Source organism: Tetranychus urticae, chromosome 1 (genome assembly GCF_039701765.1).
Source record: "Tetranychus urticae isolate SD_2017Ah chromosome 1, NJAU_TeUrti_SD_1.0, whole genome shotgun sequence".
In the NCBI taxonomy this organism is placed as follows: domain Eukaryota; kingdom Metazoa; phylum Arthropoda; class Arachnida; order Trombidiformes; family Tetranychidae; genus Tetranychus; species Tetranychus urticae.
The window spans coordinates 23586773-23606128 of NC_142958.1; the positions used below are offsets into that span (position 1 = coordinate 23586773).

Here is a 19356-nt window from a genome sequence, read left to right on the forward strand (position 1 = left end):
CAACGTATTTTATCAACAAATACTGAGTTTCAGCTCTCTAAATTTTACGGTCATAGAATGGGGCCAGTTCAACTAAAAATCGAACTTATCAGTTTTGCGTAAAAAAGGAAACTTTGTTTCTCAAAGTAAGTCCATTTTCTGGTAGTCTATTCAAAGTCACATCAGTAAAATTAAGTTTTATGTAAAAATCTGATTCCATTATTGTACAAAAGCCGATCGAAGTTTCAAGTTTGGAATCGATTTTCTCGAAAACTATTGGTCAGACAGACTTTTTAATAGCACATATGGACTCAGTTTTAACTACAAACTACTACAAAACCACAAAGTCCCAACTCTTAGCTCGAAATTCAAAGTTTTTGACATTATTCTCCTGTTTTAGATGCGTTTTTACTTAAAGTTGTTTAAAGCAGATTTTAGTTTTCTAAATCTATCCTTTCGACTGATAATTGTTGAATTCAGGCTAAATACATGTACATGCTTATTAAATCATGTGGTAGATTGCCAATGAAAATTGTTTTCAGTTTCCCTCAACCTCTTCTTTACTCTTACCTTTAACATTAGTCATTAGTCTGTTCTGTACAATGATCGTTCACTTATTGCTTTTCCTTCAGTTAATCAGCCTGATTAATTCAGAACTTACTAATAATGATAATCAAGTTGCATCTTTTCATCTCCTCCTCTTCTCATTATCATCATGACTTTAACTAACAAAAATCTACTGAGAAGTTAATTCTGTTCATTGTAAAACCCTCCTTTAAAACTAAGGCTACAGTAAGTTAAACCTTTCAATAAAAGCTTGTACAATAACAATCATTTTACTTAAGATCAGTGAAATTTAGATCATTTTTATTCTCATTTTCAGTCCCAATACATATTCAATGTGCAAACATAGTTAGTTTTAATAAAACAATGATTCGTTTGGTCGAATACAATTTAACAATTAAACAAAACCAACAACGACATCCATTGTCACCAACAATAATTGTTCGCCAATTTGTTTTGCTCTGTTGCTACCTTTCATTGGTCAGATATGCTGTTCATGGTGAAACCAATGAATCAATTAGTTCAATTATCACTGAACAACAACCAACCACTAATAGTTATACTTTGGCTGAATTCAATAAAACATCATCAACATCACTTGATTTAACAAGCGATTCAAGCAACAATAGTGGGACTTTTGATGTTAATGGTATTAATGAGTTAACCAAGCCGATTGAGGCAACTTCAGTATCTTATTATCAACAAAGTTCAGTTGAATCTGATCATGTTAACACCCAGCCAACAGTAGATGTGCCATCAATTGTCCGAAGTGATTACAATCAACAACTGGATTACAATAGTTCAAGCATCTCCAAGAAACCCACAGTTATGGGATCACCAGCAATGGGTCCTTTCAATTCATCCCTGTCACCCTTACATGCAGCCAATTCAACGTTAAATGCGACTAATTTGTCCAACAATCAATCGACCATTTGTGATAGATATACATTTGATCATCAACAAGTGGCCAAGTTTTTTCTCACGACCATGATTCTGTTAGGTTTCTGTTGCCTACTAATTATTATTGTCCTCATCTTGGTTGCCTACATTTATCGTAAATTGTCCAAGGGAAGAAACGTTAAGGTATGGTTTAATAAGTAATCATTTATTGATCTACAGCAACAATTTAACAACATATAACAAGGAGACAAACCAAACCTGTGACGAAAATTTATGTTACATTTTAGTTCAATTTGTAGATGTAAAGATCAGATCTAAAGACAATCGGTATAATTTTGATGATAATCCCATTCCTAGCTCGATCGCTTTCATTACAAAGGTAAACTGTTACGAATCAGTGCTTTGAGATTGTGTGAGACAATAAAAGGCATTATTTAAAGCTGAAAAGGAACGAAATATTGCAGATTTGGATAAAAACGAGAGCAATAAGTGGTAAAATTTAACATCAATCAATATCAAGCGACCAATAAGCCAGTTATGGAAATGGACCAATTATTCGGGAAAAGACATCATAAGATTGGAAAATAAACCTTTATACGCTGAAGAGGAATTGGAAGAAAGTCGACAACTATTCTACAAAAAAGTAAATATCGAGAAAATGGAATCGAATTGACAGCCAGGAAAAATCTGTGGAGAACAAGAATCGCCATAAATAACTTAGCAAATGTCATCGATGCTGAAGAAGGACCATTTGAAACCTTAGAGCTAATGTTTACTTTGATGGACTTTACAGGAAAAAGCAAAGGATCAGAATCAAGGGTCAGCTGCGAGATTGATTGTGAGCGCGTCTAATGTCTCGTGCCTAATCTTTTGCCGAACTGGACAGTAAATAGAAGTCTATTTTTGAAATAAAAAACCAATTGAGTTTATTGGGAATCAACCGAATAACTAACTTACGAACTGTTTGTAACATAATTTTTCCTTACAGGTTTTGTAACCCAAACTGTATTGCGAGTCTTTAATAAATGTTGTCTTTTGGTTAAACTATTGCTACTAATTTTCATTTTCATCTAACAGTTAAACTGTTCAAGTGAATTGTAACTAATCACTTAAAATGTGATCTTTTAGCCTCCTAATCATTTAAATTAACTGTTCAATTACATTAATAAAGCTCAGTGCAAAACTATTGGGGAAATTCATTTTAATTGTGAGTTACGACGATTTTACTTCACCAGCATTTTGAGTACAAACTCAAATTGTCAACTCACTTTGACGCGTTACTTTGAATAGAGATTTCTAGCTTAAGGTTTCAACTAATCAATTAATTGCCGTATCTTAGATCAGTAACATTGAAAAAATAAAGTCCAAGCTTTCATGGGCCGAATCATGAATATATCATAATTGAAGCAAGATACAAGACTGAAATCGGGTCTAATTAATCTTTAGTAAATAAACTATGGAACTAAATAATGATCGTCGGTCTTTTAATCTCGAAGGTACAATTTTTGGATGTTCAATTCTCAATACTTTTGCACCAAGCTACGCTACTAAGCACTATCGTATTGTATTTTATCAATCATTCGCTTAAATATGTGAGTCTCCGGTAACCAAGTTTAACCAAAACAGCACAACAGACTACAAGAACTGCAAGAGTTAGACTTGGATAAATCAAAGATAGTTCATTATAAGTCTTATAATGAGTAATGATAATTCAGTCTCACAATGATAATGATAAATCATCATCATCATTGGTATTGATGATTAATTCGATTGCTTCCGTATAATGACAGAAACATTTTACCTTTCTGGACTTAAATACCTCTCAGTTGACATCTTACCAATTGCAATCATAAAAACAAAATGCCTAGTTTGATCGAATCATCGATTTTTTTCTTCGATTTATAATATTCAAATTCGCAAAATTTTATGTTTATTTTTCATCTTTTACAGGTTAACAATGATAAAAGGGACGAGGGAAACATTGAGATTGATACAATTAAAGATGGCCGGTTTTATCCAATACAAGACAATGTTAACTTAGCCTTTGATGACGATGATGGGACTGAATTTAAATATTTTGGACATTCTCATTTGCCTTATTCGAAGCGTAATCAGTTTAATGATCAATCGTCAACTGGATCTTTTGGTTATCAACGTTCATCCAATCCTCGTCATTGAAACTATTTATCAGCTTTCATTAGCCATGACCATATTAGCGTACTAAATGTTTAATCGATTCTTATAAATACCACACAAAGTGTTTTAAATCAACCAATATATTAATTATTATCTTAGCAACCTTACATTAATATTGCTTTTTTCAAACATAATATATTTTTTACTTCAATCATTGTTTAACTTTGCAAATTGATCATTAATATTGTATTTTTTTGGTATAAACCACACTTTTAGACATTGAAATATGTGACAAACAAAAATACCGTGAAAACATTAGAGCACATTAGATACAATTGGAGTTAATTTTTACTTTGCTATAACAAATGTAGTTGTTTTGTGAAGGCAAAATGTATGAGTTTTATCTATGATTAGATGCGGAATACTTTCCTTGTCATGCTTTGAACCATCAAGCAAATCAGAATAAATCATAGCCAAAGGTTTGTCAATCAGGTAAAGAATGAAATCTAAAAATATTGAACTTATGCCTTTTAAGCAGAGCTGTAGGAGTTAATCATTCAAAATTGAGATAGCTTCATTCAAATCATTGATTATATCGCTTAATTTTCCATTTCATCTACTGATTGCAGTGAACTGATCTGATTGAACTTACAGCGAGTAAATGTTGTTACAATTGAGACATTCAAGTTTGGGTCATATATTCTAGTTATTGTTTTATTTTGAGATTAGTCGGAAAATCATTTGTTTATGTTGATGGATGTTTTGATAAGATGAGTATAATATAATGGTAATCAACAAATGATAATCAACCTTCCATTAGAGAAATTATCTTGCAACTTGAGCAACACCTTTCTTCTAATTATAATTCAGTGGGAAACTCCAGTAATCAGTTTTGATGACCATTTAATGGATATTTCATCAAATAGTCGATAAATATGTTAAAATACAGATTTTTTAAAAAAATAAAAAAACAAGAGATAAAAACTATACAACAGAGATAACAATTATAATAATCATGAGAAGGACGATGACTACCCAATAGCAACATGTGTCTGATTTACGAGAAACTTTTGCTATGTTTCGGGTATTTCGTACTAATCTCCCATGGTTATCATCCATAGCATCAGTAATATCATCTAGAATTTCATTATGAATATCGATTTCTGTTGCAATCCCTTGAGCCATCGACTTTTGTCTTGAAATGATATCTGCTAGAGTGTCCAGTCCTTTGTCCTGTTCACGAAGCGCTTGCCTCTGAATGTTGGCATAGTCATCAACAGATGAGCTTGCTGTAGGCTCAACATCATCAAGCCAAGTATTTCCTGAGGTTCCAAATCCATTAGAGGGATTGTTCCAAGCCATTGTTTACAGAAAAATTTGTGAATCTCAAGATGAACAGCTGATGTCTTCAACCAAAGCTTGCTAAATGAAGAAATAAGGCCCAATGTAATCAGATGTCTGAAGGCGAAAACATCATCAGACCAATTTTATAATTTGAATCTGTAATAAAAATTTAAATCATTTAATATTGAAATATAAACTGAAAGAAAGCAACTAAAGTGTAAGGAGAGTCCAACTTACATTGAACAAAGATTGAGTTTACACTAAATGGGGTTCCGAGTAGTCGAATATTCAGCTCTTAGATCAGGTCAAGTAAAACACGATCGAAATTGAAATACAAACGCTGTGAAAAGTAAGATCACTTTTAAATAAACACTCTGTTAGTTGAGGAAAGAAACGCCATCTCTTTTGATTTGTTAGACAAAATAAGCCTCGCTATTTATTCTGCTACATTGACATTATATGAGAAAAAAGATAACAAAGATGGATGTGTTAAGTACCAACCTCTCTTATGTCACCAACTAGGAAAGTAGAATTCACGAATCTTCTTAGAATAGACTATATTTAATCAAAATTGAAAGGATTAAGGTTAAACATCTTTAAACGTAATAACAAACTTGTTAATTTTTTTACAATAAATAAATGGATAAAATTTTGTCAACAACATAATACTGACATCTAACGTTTTGTCTGGTGACTATAAATTTTAGGTCAGTCACGTGAGAATGTGAATGTAAATGAGCTGTTTGCCTGATTCATTACGGCAAAATTTATTAGCACCAGGTTGATTTGACACAGTGAGCATCAAGTAAGGAAAAAAGAGATTTTAATACCAATTGAAGGTCAAATGGAAAATAGTGACGATGTGAACATTGCCACCGAGAAGGGGCCTTTTTCAGTTTTAACTTCAATCCAAGAAACATTTCTGTCCTCACCTTTCAACGTATTTCTAACCCTTGTTTGTGCTTTCCTCATCTATCGTTTATGGAGAAGTACTTCACCCCAGGATCGAGATAATTCAGATGTTATCAAAGTACCTGAACCTTTAAAGAAACATGACATGGACTTAGAGGAATTGAAAAATTACGATGGCCATGGACCTGATAGAAGAGTGTGTATAGCAATCAATGGTTTGGTTTTTGATTGCTCAAAGAACCAGTTATACCATCCTGGTGGACCTTATTCATCATTTGCTGGTCGCGATGCTACTCGTGGATTAGCTAAATTTAAGGTGGACGAAGTGTCAGAAGAATGGGATGACCATACTGACCTGACACCCTCTGAAATTTCCAGTGTTCAAGAATGGGAAATGCAATTCCGTGAACGTTATGAGATTGTTGGTAAATTGGTTAAAGACTTAAGTGTGACTGAGAAAAAGGATGAACTTAATGAAGAGAAGGATAAATCAGAAGATGGAGATGATATTAAGACTGTGGAAAAATCTGAGGAGAAATCTGAAGATAAATCAGACAATAAGGAAAGCGACGGACAGTCAAGTGAAAGTTAAAACATTAAATGTTTAAAGCATTCTCAATTCTGTTACTTATGCTAAAACTTTTCTCTTCCATCTTCATCTGCAGCTTTGTCTCCTACTTTCTACAATGATATACTGTCAATGTTCACAATTAAAAACAATTATTTTGTACCAATTGAGCTAATTTGTTCCACTAATGTTGTGAAAAAATAGGAGATTGGAAAAAAAAGTATTTTTATTGTAAACTCATCTTCGTTTTAAACAATATTTACCTGAAAGAACAGGAATTTTAAAATTTTTAATGAGCCTTTAATGTTACTTGAAATTATTTGATTGTTCAAATGCGCGTTTACTAAAATATTGATAACGCTTATCAAATGAATGACGTTTACAATAGAAGCTTAAATGTCAGATACTGTATCGACTGGTTAAACATCAATACAATAAAAGACGTTTTATCCATTTTATCTTTATGTTTAAAAAGCCAGACAAAATAAGCTCATAATGTTTTCATCTTTATATGAGTAAACTTCATCTGAATCGCGAGATAATTTCTATCTTTTCGATAAAAGAAAATTGTTAAGTACAATAGATTTGAAATGATATCGACTGATCAAGTTTCAATGGACTCATTTTTTCTAGTTATTATGATAGCTCTTCATTAGGAACGTAATATCAAACCAATCTTTGCTTTTTAGTAGTTTATTTCATTTGTTTATTCGACAGAAAAGAGATAAATCAATCATCAGAATCGTCACTTGTCTCAGTTTGTAAGTCGATGAATCTTTCGAAGTTTTCCCTTTTGCATGAACCATCAGAATTGAAGATATATCGATGGAATGAACCATTTTCACATACAGCTGCAAATAGAAAGCAAGAAAAAAGAATCGAATGTTAAATGCGAATAAACAGTAAAAGCAAAATTAGAAAGATAGAGGAACATTTACGTTATTTTTGCACACAAAATTGATATTAGTTTTCCTCAAACAAATTGTATAAGCACGGAAAATAATCAGGGTTGCAAAATATTATAAACTGCCTGAGAGAATATTAAGTTATATGGTTAATCATATTACTTAAGTAATGAAAAATGAAAAATATTATCTTAAGGTAATATCTTGTTAGATTCAATTAGCTTCTTCTCCTTGTTTTTGACAAACGAGCTTTGTTCAAGAACAATCGTTGCATAAAATTTTTAGACTGGAGTCAAGTTTTTATCAAGGTAAAGTTACTTTAGTTGGTTTTGTTTGATTTTTATGCGCAGTAGAAGTTAACTGTGCCTGTAAGCTAACGAAAATTCTTCCTGGATCTAAAAATTTTACACAATTCATTGCTTATGAATTAAGCTCATTTGTTGATTGTATATTAAAACTAGGTTTAGTACCGTAAACTGTGTTTTTGGGCCCGAACGAGCAGACAGAGGCGCAATCATCTTTAATGTTGAAATTTGCCAAAGCCCACTGAGATTCAATGTATTGACCAAGGAAACCCATTTTAGAAAAGGCAGACTTTCGGTTTAAGCGAGTGTCTTTAAGAGCAAATATATGAACAGTGCCTTTATCACTTGATGCAACCAAGAAATCAGAATCTGGACTGAAAGCGATAGAGTAGACAGTAGCAGGATCACTTCCTCGACGAAATTCGACAACCAAAGTTTTTCTAGTTGTTTCATAGACTCTGATAAGAGTCCCTTTCATTGATGCTGTCGCTACCATTGTTCCTTGGTTATTCAAAGCGACACAAGCAATGGCACCTTGGTGGGCAAGTATATTTACTGGAGATGAAGATGCGCCAGGAGATGATGTGTTAAAATCCATTATTTGTAGAGACCCAGTCTTATGACCAGGAAAAACCATCACTTGGCGCTCACTGGTTGTATATGGACTGATTTCACAAAGTCCTCTAGGATTATCGCCCGTTTCCACAACAAATAACCTTTTAGGATTATTTGGGAATGTATAAACATGAATTTTACACCTTTCTACTACAAGAAATCTGGAACGAAAAAAAAAATTGAGAATTATTATCAGAATTGTTAACGCTAAGAATTCCTAAACTCTATTTCATTAACATATGACATATCTATATGATAAATATATTCATCGTAATAACTCAAACCATAACCTGGTCATTATCTACGTAATCAAGTTTCATCATTTATAATTTTACCAGCTCCGTCTTTTTCCAAACAATGACATCAATTCTGATGTTAAATTTGAGTATCATAAAGATTGGATGATTAAATTTTGGAAATTATTGAATTGAGAGCATGATTTAAATGATGATCACGTCTAAATAGAGAAACTATTTATAAAAAAGAAACATCTGTAGGAAAAATATCGCAAATTTTGTACCTGTCCTTCCGAAGCTTCATATTAAGAACAGCGGATGAAAATGTGAATTCCAAAACAAAATCGTGTTTGAGTTCATCCCATATTAACACTAGAAAAAGAAAAATGAAAGAAATTGTTAATTTGGTGATACCTTCAGAATACAATCAACAGTCAAATACAATGTAATACGGTCAAAGAGATTATGAATGCTTACAGCAAGGAAAATTAAAGTCTCTCGGAGGAATGATTTACGCTGAATTAAAATATTGCGTATTACTCTCTAGTTACTCTTATTTTAGTGAAATAAGATAAAGCTATCTACAAGCTGGTGTAGTATTTGATTGTTGACAGTAGTTCGTGACACTTAAAACAAACCTGCATTTTCAGCAAATTTAGGTGTTGAGCCTCCACCAACAATAGCAATCAAATTAGTACTGTGCAAGGTTTGAGCAAGACCAATCGATCCTACCATTGATGAATGAAGCTCGACTTTTAATTGTAATGGGTCTGCAAGATAGACTTTGACACCAGATTCTGTGGCACAAGTAAACACGTTATGGTCATGGCTGAAATGAATATTGTTTATCTCTTTCTTCTCCATGGGTAATTGGCCACCTGAAATACAATCATCAGAGTCGCCATCCAGAGCCAGAGTAGATATATCATCGACATCAGCCATTATTAAGTTTCAATTAATAAACAGTGAGAAATAATAACAGTAGAAAAGGTAAGAATTGGGAATATAACAAGCACTCAGTTAAAAAATACAATGGGTCAATGAAAACAAAAGAAATACAGAAAGAAAATGGTATGAAATTTCATTTGACCAAAATAAAGCCCACAAATGTACAAAGCTGATTAATCCTGGTTGAGCCAAGGTAACATTGTAACACCATATGATTAAAAAAAGAACAAGATTATAAAATAGGTAATTCAAAATGGAGATATTTATCAGAATAGAGAATGAAATCCAATCAAATAAAGGTAAACATTTGTTGATGTACCATATGACTGCAAAGATGATTGTTGTTGTTGGTTGGTTTCAAGCTGTTACCTTGAATGATGTAAAAAAAATTATCTTTAAATAATTTGATTTGAACTTTAAGTGGGAATTTTAAATTGTTCGCTATAGATGACTATATTAAATTTGAATAATTAATTCGGATTAGATGGGATTGCGGATTTGTTTTAGCAATTATCTTATCTGGGATCATCACTTGGAAGCCATGTTTCGCATCAATTGAGTTGTAAATTTTTCAACCCTCTTGACATCTTGGTTATTTTTAGCTAAATACATAAGACATATTTGATTATCGGTCAGCTTGCAGACAAGTTTGCCATCATTATGTCGATATTTAAGAACAAAACGGCATTTCATTGGATCATCAATGTACAATCCTTGAGCTGCTTTAGTAAACTCATCCCAATTATTGATGTACGGCATAACTTGAATAAACGAATAATTCACTTTAAGGAAAACTTGATGATACACCCGATTTAACCCACTAAGCTGTACAATAAAAATGGTTAGATGGTCCAATATTGAGTAACAGATTTAATCAACACTGAAACACTGGAGTAAATCACAATTCAAGAAGATGAGTAGAATTGAAGTTCAAATCTTTGGTTTAAAGAAAACCCAAGAGAAGTAAAATCTTACCCAGAATAAAAATATAATGAGTTGAAAACGACCAAGCTCGTAACAAAATAACTATGGGTTAACAATGAAAATTTTGTTTTTTAAACTTTATAACAATTTAAATTCACTTCTATAAACGTTAGACTGAAACTTTATTGAAATCTTCCATAACAAAAGAACTTTTGTTTTGAACAAACCTCATATAGGTGTATAATTCCATAGATGGCTGCACGTTACAAAAAAAAAGTCTCGCAAGAAACGGCGGCGTCTTAAAAGCTTTTACACAAACACCAAAGTAAAAAATAAATCCAAGAAAATTCCTTAAATGAATTGCACCTTGAAAATTACTGTTATACGCGATGAACTTAATGTTAAGAAAAAATAAGAAAATGCTGATCACTATTCAGTTATGTCATTTTAAAACAAGAGCCACTTTCTTCAATCTTGATTATAAGATTATAAGATTTATTGCTGAATGATCAAAACGCTAAATACGAAATGAAGAAATAACCTTTTCTGGCATCTAAGTATAACGATAATGACGATAATATCTAGAAATAATCAATAAAATTTGTGTACAGAAATCTTTTGAAGAAATTTTCATCCATTCTATTTGACATTTCGCAAAAGTTCAAATTACAGCTTAGCATGAAAATAAAGTTAGATCTGGATAATTTATCATCTTTTTGTGAAATCCAAGTAAATCAATGGTTAATTGTGAACTTCTTGCAATCATGGTTGAAGTAAAGTCCATAGAACCAAACAAAATCGCTTAAAATCGTCTAATTAATTATTTAGCAGAATTTCATGTACATATTCTTTAAATACGAATGTTATTCGTTTAAACACTAATTGAACCACAATATATTTATTTTGTCTTTTCGGTCAGTTGTTCAATTTTCTTCTTAGAAGATTTTATGGCCTCCTCATGTTGCTTGATTAAGTCTTCATGACGATCGATCTCTTCTTGAAGGTGGCCTCGCAACATCTCCAACTGTTCCTTTTGTTGACGTCTGAAGAATTCTTCTTCTCGGGCAGCTTCTTGTCTACCAAAAGCTCCACCAGCATCTCGGATAGATCCACCTGAACCACCTCCCTGTAAAGCCACAAAAAGTAATAATTGTCAGAAATTTCGATAGTCAAGGAAAAATAACCAATATGCAACAAATTAGTCAACCAATGGTCTGGAAGGTCAAAACTGACAAATTTAAGCAACAAACTACTGCAAGATATTTCATCTATTCTTTCTATATAGCATTTATCAAAGATTAAACTGAATCATTGGAATTAAGAAATTAAAATCCACTTACTTTACCAGCTCCGGATCCCCATTCACCTCCACCTCCACTTCCAGAGGACATTCCTCTTAAAGATGTATGGATCAACCGATTGAAGTTAAGGTTAAGAGTTTGACGTAAAGCCATTCGAAATGACAATTTATTTATTTATTTAGAACAATTGAATAAACTCAATACAAGATAATCAAAATTAATCAAAATCTTTGAAGAGCAAATGAAAAGGTCATTTTATTGTCTTTCAAATCAGCCATTAAGTGTTAAAATCTGGAAAAATAAGCATTTCCTCAATTCATTTTCAAATTTCAGTGATAAAATTTTCGCATTATAAACTTGTACAATCATGAAATCAACAATTAAATGCTTAGTTACACAGAAACCATGACCATCTAACCTTCATTCAAAATAGATAATAATCAAGATCACATTGAACACGATGAGTGAAACTATTATCTGTAATGATCTCAATCTAGGGTTGTGATGAGGTTAACCATAAACAGATTTGATTGTTTTAAATGTAGATGAACTAATTAAATATGTTGAGATAACCCGAATAGGGTTTGAGGTTAAATTACTGATTAAGTCCGATGTTAGTGTGTGAACAATATGAAAGGTTATCATATTGTCGAACCATGGAAACAGTCGATCAATCTAATTTTTTATTCATTTTTATTTAGTTTGCACTGCATTTTTGAATTTCCCTGAAATTGCAATTTAACCGATTCCGGTTTATTTGTTCAGTTACTTTTTTTGTTTTCCCTCTTTTTTTCCCCTCAACTCAGTAACCGGTCAAAGAGTGAGCCTTTTTTGTAACTTTTTAGGTGGAGTAAGACCCTTAATGTGATCAAAAAAGTAATTACTGTCATCTACCAGATAATGTCACTAGATTAATCAATAGCCCCTCAAAACCCTTTTGTTTACATTTCCTATAAGGAAAGTTTTAATTGAAAATAGCAGATATTATCAAGAAAATTAAATATTTCTGAAAAATTTTACTCAATTAACGATCTTAGTCACGATAATAACTATTATATAATTTATGTGACGTTTATAGCAATCAATTTTGGTTTTATTAATTGTTGCAATTAATTTTTGCTCGATTAATAGACTTGCTGTGCACATAAGCTATTCCCAGGTAGTGACATTATCTGGTAGATGACAGTATTTACCGATATGTAGATTTTTTCCTTTATCTTTTGAAAAGCCTCTATGAACAAACTATGGATCACTTGATTTTTCGCTATAATTTTTGTTATATCTTTCATTAATAATGAATCATTATCCCTCTCTCCCATTATCTTGTGAAACAAAAAAACAATAATGCTTTAATTGATTTACAGTTGAGATAGTGAGGCTAATGAAAATGGTGAGTTGAAAGTTTCAACAAATTCAAACAAAAAAGTTGAAAATTGAATTGAAAATGATTTCTCAGTTTGTTGAACAAGATGCATTGTGTTTACCTGTCTATCATTATACCAGGAATTGGGTAAAAACATGAGATTAATTTTATAATTGTTAAAGCTTAACAATTTTATTGACATTAGTTTGTTTTATTATTCTGTTGGCTTAAACCTTTAATCAGAATTGATTTTCCTTCCAAAGCTTTTCAAAATCTCGTCACATATGAATAGACGAATTGAAGGTAAAATTTAGCCGTTAGATCATTTTAAGAACAAATTAAGTCCAAAAATGTCGATGCAAATTGATCTTAATCGACTTTTTTGGATCTAGATAACTCGATCCATTTTTCATCGGAAACACCCTTAATGTGATCAAAAAAGTAATTATTTACCTATATGTAGATTTTTTCCTTTATCTTTTGAAAAGCCTTTTGTGTGATCTCTTTATATTTAAAATGCAAGTGACATTGATTCAGTCTTTGACTTTGCGCCAATTAGTCAATGATGAAGACTCGAATATTACAACCCGTTTGGAATAGACCAACCATCTTTAACCTTGTATTGGTGTGCTTCTTTCTCTGTACAATGGTCATGATAAGTTTGAATATTGGTTGCGATGATTCTCTTCTAAGTCACAATTTTTCCATGAAGCGGCCTCTCATTATTACACCAAGGTATAAAGATTCCTTCAACCTTTCCCAGCTTAAAATTGATGACATGTCCCAGCTTATTGATTTGAAAGACTTCAAATTTACCATAAACAACCGAATATGCCATGGACAGCCGTTTTCTTTGGAAGACCATGGCTCAGCTGATGCCAATGAAGGTTACAATGATGATGGTGACGATATATTTTTACTCATATTCATCCACAGTGCTCCTAGAAATTTTGCAAAACGTAAAACGATTCGAGATACTTGGGCGAGCACACGGAATGTTTCATACTCACAGATACGCCACGTTTTTCTATTAGGTATGGTTGATGATTATGAGCTTCAACGATCAATTGACTCGGAGAACAAAGCTACTGGTGATATTGTTCAAGGAAATTTTTTAGACACTTACCGTAATTTAACTTATAAACATGTGATGGGTCTTAAATGGATAACATATTATTGTCGAAATGCAAAATTTATTCTCAAAACAGATGATGATATTTTTGTTGACGTGATTCAATTAGTATCTCACTTGAAAGGATTAACTGCTAACTCAGTGATGCCAAGAAGACTTCTCAACTGTTTTGTCACTCGTAACCCTTATCCAGCCAGAAGTGATAAAAGCAAATGGAAAGTAACTTATGAGGTTAGTTATCATGACGCCAATATCTTTATCTATAAAATTCTGATATCCTTATTCTAATTGTTTTTCATTCTCTAGGAATATCCAGGAAAATATTATCCAACTTACTGTTTTGGATGGAGTGTGATATTATCTCCTGATGTTGTCTTTGACCTTTATCTACAGTCAAGATCAACTCCGTACTTTTGGGTTGATGATGTTTATGTTACCGGTTTATTGGCCCAAAAAGCAAATATCGATCAAACTGACATAGGACCTAAACTAGCTATTTCTGATCAGGAAATCGAAAGATGGCTCGAAAACAAAGAAACTCTGACATTGCCTCCTTTATTTGTTCGACCGGCAGCTATAAAAGATCTCAGGACAATTTATGATCTTTGGAACAAAACAATCAAGTATTATCAATTCATTAGATAACCCTTTCTTGAAACCATCATACCGATCAATGATGAAGTAATACTCTTCTAAAAATCTGATGGAATCAACTAAGACAATGAATGTCTCAATCAAAGAAATAATATTCTAATCATGTATAATGTTAAATCAATTTGCCCTTTTGGAAGTCTATTCAACCAAGCAACTGGAATTTATGGAAAATTCAACTCACCAATGTTCATCTTTTTCTAACAATTTCTGATGGATTATTTTTTTAAACATGAAAAATCATAGATAAATGTAAAGACTATTTTTTTATAAGCCTGAGTATAGCTATAGGACTTCATCACTTGAATTATTAGAGTGTTGTTAAAATGTGACTCTTTTCGCATTTATCTTCACTGCTTTACACTTTGGTGTTTCTCCCAATCACGATATGATTGCTATATGTGGCATAATATTTACACTTTTTTCTACCTTTTTATTTTCGTCTTTCAAACCTTTTTCAATTGTATCTCTTGACATGACTTGTGTGACACTTAGGCCAATATTGAACTCAAATGGTTTGTTAACAAAAGAAATACAGAAAGAAAATGGTATGAAATTTCATTTGACCAAAATAAAGCCCACAAATGTACAAAGCTGATTAATCCTGGTTGAGCCAAGGTAACATTGTAACACCATATGATTAAAAAAAGAACAAGATTATAAAATAGGTAATTCAAAATGGAGATATTTATCAGAATAGAGAATGAAATCCAATCAAATAAAGGTAAACATTTGTTGATGTACCATATGACTGCAAAGATGATTGTTGTTGTTGGTTGGTTTCAAGCCAAAGAGTAGAGGAGAAGAGACTCCTCTCAATACAATTTTTTAATTGTTGAGAAGCGACTCTATTGGGGGCGCCAGGTGAAAGAGCTCTTTCTTTTTACTTTCTTTTTCATTTTTCCTCTTTCTTTTTCTCTTACTTTTCTCTTACTTTTCTCTAACTTTTGCAAGTAATGTTTCTAAGTTTGCTGCAAACGACTTGAGTTTAATTAATTGTTTATTTGTTGTTTGATAGTTTAATAATGATTATTTATGCACTTTTATTATATTTAAACATTAAAATGAATTGCATTTTCAGTTACTTAAAGGATAATTTGCTATCAATGTTGAATATGAATTAATCTGACAATGAATATTGAATAATGAATAATGTGAATCTTACTTTCGTTTATTTATTAATTCAATTGATTAACTTAAAGAATTAGAATTGCTTGCTAACAAGTTCGGACAAAGCATCTTTCATTGACAATTTAACCACACTGTTTTTGATTTTTCAAGAACTTCATCATGAACTTCGTAATTTTCTGGATAAACTGAGTATGGTAAATGTGATAGTTTACCTTTTTCGAATGAGCACGAAAATCAGCTCAATAGTAGCCATCAATCATACGTTGGGATTATCTTATTTAGTTTGAATAAAACCTTAATTCATATTAACTAGCTGCAAATTGACATATATTCAATTCTCATATGAATAGGATTATTATTTATTAGTTCGAATTATGTTCTTACATATTAAAATTGCTTCAGAATTCCCAATCTAAATTCAGAAAAATTCATTTTACTGTATAAGTTAACCAAAAGTGCATTAAAATATGTAAATATTATAAAAAAGTGATTAAAAAATCATTATTAAACTTAATAAACAATTAATTCAATTTGATTCGCATTGAAAAACTTAATAAAAATTGCTTCAAAAAGAAAGAGAAAAGAAAGAGAAAAAGTAAGAGAATAAAATTGAAAAGAAAGAGGAAACCTCAAGAAAAAGTAAGAGAAAAAAGAAAGAGATTGACGTGAACGCCACCATCGGAGGTGCGCCAAGCTTGCCTTGAGCTTGTCCATAGGAGATCTCTCTCTTCTTCCTTTACTCTTTGTTTCAAGCTGTTACCTTGAATGATGTAAAAAAAATTATCTTTAAATAATTTGATTTGAACTTTAAGTGGGAATTTTAAATTGTTCGCTATAGATGACTATATTAAATTTGAATAATTAATTCGGATTAGATGGGATTGCGGATTTGTTTTAGCAATTATCTTATCTGGGATCATCACTTGGAAGCCATGTTTCGCATCAATTGAGTTGTAAATTTTTCAACCCTCTTGACATCTTGGTTATTTTTAGCTAAATACATAAGACATATTTGATTATCGGTCAGCTTGCTGCTATTTGAACTTTAAGTGGGAATTTTAAATTGTTCGCTATAGATGACTATATTAAATTTGAATAATTAATTCGGATTAGATGGGATTGCATTTAGCTTTGTTTTATGAAAAATCTTATCTGGGATAATCACTTGGAAGCCATGTTTCGCAAGGAAAACTTGATGATACACCCGATTTAACCCACTAAGATGTGCAATAAAAATGGTTAGTTGGTCCAATATTGAGTAACAGACTTAATTAACACTGAAACACTGGAGTAAATCACAATTCAAGAAGATGAGTAGAATTGAAGTTCAAATCTTTGGTTTAAAGAAAACCAAAGAGAAGTAAAATCTTACCCAGAATAAAAATATAATGAGTTGAAAACGACCAAATTTGTAACAAAATAATCAATGTAAATTTTGTTCTTGAAACTTTATAACAATTTAAATTCACTTCTTTAAACGTTAGACTGAAACTAGATACCGAAGCTAGCCAATTGAGCCAGTCAGCCAGGTATTTCTTCACGTGCTTGAAGCCAGTTAAAAGTAAATAGCTCGAGCCGGCTCAAGCCAGTCAAATTCAAATTTAGCTGAGTTGGCTAGCTAACAAATTTGGTCGTCTTTTTCACTTGGAAATAGTTTTTTTTCTCTCAAATTCTGTTTTTACTTGTAATTTGCACTGAAATCTTGTTTATTTCTGTAGAAATAACTAACTCATTAAAACGCTGGCAACTCAATCCATGTAGAATTGATAAAATTTTATTTGCTCATGATAATTATGATAAGTTCACTCTTAAGGGAAGTGAACGTCTGACGCCAATTTGAATGAGAGAGGTGTCATTGGATAGAGCATGTTGAGTTATGTCATTAAAGTGGTGTTAGATGTTTAATATAAAATATGAAGATATTTTTTAACTTATAAAATTGAATAAAATGCAATTTTTCAAGTCAAACTCAGCCAAATCAGCCTTTTAATTAGCTGCGTAGCTCAAGCCGGCTGAGCCAAGCCAAGCTTGATTTTATCAGAATTAAGCCAGCCAGTTAGCATCTCGCTAGCTTCGGTATCTAACTGAAACTTTATTAAAATCTTCCATAACAAAAGAACTTTTGTTTGAACAAACCCCATAGATGGCTGCACGTTACAAAAAAAAAAGTCTCGCAAGAAACGGCGGCGTCTTAAAAGCTTTTACACAAACACCAAAGTAAAAAATAAATCCAAGAAAATTCCTTAAATGAATTGCACCTTGAAAATTACTGTTATACGCGATGAACTTAATGTTAAGAAAAAATAAGAAAATGCTGATCACTATTCAGTTATGTCATTTTAAAACAAGAGCCACTTTCTTCAATCTTGATTATAAGATTATAAGATTTATTGCTGAATGATCAAAACGCTAAATACGAAATGAAGAAATAACCTTTTCTGGCATCTAAGTATAACGATAATGACGATAATATCTAGAAATAATCAATAAAATTTGTGTACAGAAATCTTTTGAAGAAATTTTCATCCATTCTATTTGACATTTCGCAAAAGTTCAAATTACAGCTTAGCATGAAAATAAAGTTAGATCTGGATAATTTATCATCTTTTTGTGAAATCCAAGTAAATCAATGGTTAATTGTGAACTTCTTGCAATCATGGTTGAAGTAAAGTCCATAGAACCAAACAAAATCGCTTAAAATCGTCTAATTAATTATTTAGCAGAATTTCATGTACATATTCTTTAAATACGAATGTTATTCGTTTAAACACTAATTGAACCACAATATATTTATTTTGTCTTTTCGGTCAGTTGTTCAATTTTCTTCTTAGAAGATTTTATGGCCTCCTCATGTTGCTTGATTAAGTCTTCATGACGATCGATCTCTTCTTGAAGGTGGCCTCGCAACATCTCCAACTGTTCCTTTTGTTGACGTCTGAAGAATTCTTCTTCTCGGGCAGCTTCTTGTCTACCAAAAGCTCCACCAGCATCTCGGATAGATCCACCTGAACCACCTCCCTGTAAAGCCACAAAAAGTAATAATTGTCAGAAATTTCGATAGTCAAGGAAAAATAACCAATATGCAACAAATTAGTCAACCAATGGTCTGGAAGGTCAAAACTGACAAATTTAAGCAACAAACTACTGCAAGATATTTCATCTATTCTTTCTATATAGCATTTATCAAAGATTAAACTGAATCATTGGAATTAAGAAATTAAAATCCACTTACTTTACCAGCTCCGGATCCCCATTCACCTCCACCTCCACTTCCAGAGGACATTCCTCTTAAAGATGTATGGATCAACCGATTGAAGTTAAGGTTAAGAGTTTGACGTAAAGCCATTCGAAATGACAATTTATTTATTTATTTAGAACAATTTAATAGACTCAATACAAGATAATCAAAATTAACAATGTCACCTCAAAAATAGAACGCACG

General features: G+C 31.8%; 8 protein-coding genes across 10 annotated transcripts; 3 read left to right on the forward strand and 5 right to left on the reverse strand.

The window, feature by feature from the left end:
- The first annotated feature begins 744 nt into the window (after nucleotides 1-744).
- Nucleotides 745-3790, forward strand: LOC107362822 (uncharacterized). The gene is made up of 2 exons (XM_015929957.3): nucleotides 745-1626; nucleotides 3394-3790. The coding sequence occupies exons 1-2, from the start codon at nucleotides 910-912 to the stop codon at nucleotides 3619-3621; spliced, it is 945 nt and encodes a 314-aa protein (XP_015785443.1). The 5' UTR covers nucleotides 745-909; the 3' UTR covers nucleotides 3622-3790.
- Nucleotides 3791-4465: 675 nt separating this feature from the next.
- On the reverse strand, nucleotides 4466-5557 carry LOC107362622 (syntaxin-8). Of its 3 annotated transcripts, none has more exons than XM_089266552.1 (3): nucleotides 5425-5557; nucleotides 5161-5263; nucleotides 4466-5079 (listed from the first exon to the last, which is right to left on the reverse strand). In XM_089266552.1, exon 3 carries the CDS (start codon nucleotides 4939-4941, stop codon nucleotides 4564-4566), a length of 378 nt encoding a protein of 125 aa, XP_089122678.1. In that variant the 5' UTR covers nucleotides 4942-5079; nucleotides 5161-5263; nucleotides 5425-5557; the 3' UTR covers nucleotides 4466-4563. The 3 variants fall into 3 exon arrangements, with proteins under 3 accessions (XP_089122678.1, XP_089122679.1, XP_025016684.1); XM_089266553.1 differs by having other exon boundaries at nucleotides 5161-5281; XM_025160916.2 differs by lacking the exon at nucleotides 5425-5557 and having other exon boundaries at nucleotides 5161-5339.
- A 112-nt stretch (nucleotides 5558-5669) lies between these two features.
- Nucleotides 5670-6707, forward strand: LOC107362621 (membrane-associated progesterone receptor component 1). The gene has a single exon (XM_015929718.3). It carries the CDS (start codon nucleotides 5768-5770, stop codon nucleotides 6425-6427), a length of 660 nt encoding a protein of 219 aa, XP_015785204.1. The 5' UTR covers nucleotides 5670-5767; the 3' UTR covers nucleotides 6428-6707.
- Nucleotides 6708-7080: 373 nt separating this feature from the next.
- LOC107362620 (WD repeat domain phosphoinositide-interacting protein 4) lies at nucleotides 7081-9616 on the reverse strand. The gene is made up of 4 exons (XM_015929717.3): nucleotides 9103-9616; nucleotides 8749-8836; nucleotides 7779-8389; nucleotides 7081-7254 (listed from the first exon to the last, which is right to left on the reverse strand). The coding sequence occupies exons 1-4, from the start codon at nucleotides 9404-9406 to the stop codon at nucleotides 7133-7135; spliced, it is 1125 nt and encodes a 374-aa protein (XP_015785203.1). The 5' UTR covers nucleotides 9407-9616; the 3' UTR covers nucleotides 7081-7132.
- Nucleotides 9617-9801: 185 nt separating this feature from the next.
- On the reverse strand, nucleotides 9802-10560 carry LOC149094797 (signal recognition particle 9 kDa protein-like). The gene is made up of 2 exons (XM_089266554.1): nucleotides 10388-10560; nucleotides 9802-10237 (listed from the first exon to the last, which is right to left on the reverse strand). Exon 2 carries the CDS (start codon nucleotides 10169-10171, stop codon nucleotides 9941-9943), a length of 231 nt encoding a protein of 76 aa, XP_089122680.1. The 5' UTR covers nucleotides 10172-10237; nucleotides 10388-10560; the 3' UTR covers nucleotides 9802-9940.
- Nucleotides 10561-10952: 392 nt separating this feature from the next.
- On the reverse strand, nucleotides 10953-11852 carry LOC107362641 (uncharacterized). The gene is made up of 2 exons (XM_015929743.2): nucleotides 11677-11852; nucleotides 10953-11462 (listed from the first exon to the last, which is right to left on the reverse strand). The coding sequence occupies exons 1-2, from the start codon at nucleotides 11788-11790 to the stop codon at nucleotides 11235-11237; spliced, it is 342 nt and encodes a 113-aa protein (XP_015785229.2). The 5' UTR covers nucleotides 11791-11852; the 3' UTR covers nucleotides 10953-11234.
- A 1578-nt stretch (nucleotides 11853-13430) lies between these two features.
- Nucleotides 13431-15378, forward strand: LOC149094798 (beta-1,3-galactosyltransferase 5-like). The gene is made up of 2 exons (XM_089266551.1): nucleotides 13431-14363; nucleotides 14439-15378. Exons 1-2 carry the CDS (start codon nucleotides 13563-13565, stop codon nucleotides 14775-14777), a joined length of 1140 nt encoding a protein of 379 aa, XP_089122677.1. The 5' UTR covers nucleotides 13431-13562; the 3' UTR covers nucleotides 14778-15378.
- Nucleotides 15379-18422: 3044 nt separating this feature from the next.
- On the reverse strand, nucleotides 18423-19350 carry LOC149094799 (uncharacterized). Its single transcript, XM_089266556.1, has 2 exons — nucleotides 19147-19350; nucleotides 18423-18932 (listed from the first exon to the last, which is right to left on the reverse strand). The coding sequence occupies exons 1-2, from the start codon at nucleotides 19258-19260 to the stop codon at nucleotides 18705-18707; spliced, it is 342 nt and encodes a 113-aa protein (XP_089122682.1). The 5' UTR covers nucleotides 19261-19350; the 3' UTR covers nucleotides 18423-18704.
- Nucleotides 19351-19356: the final 6 nt, after the last annotated feature.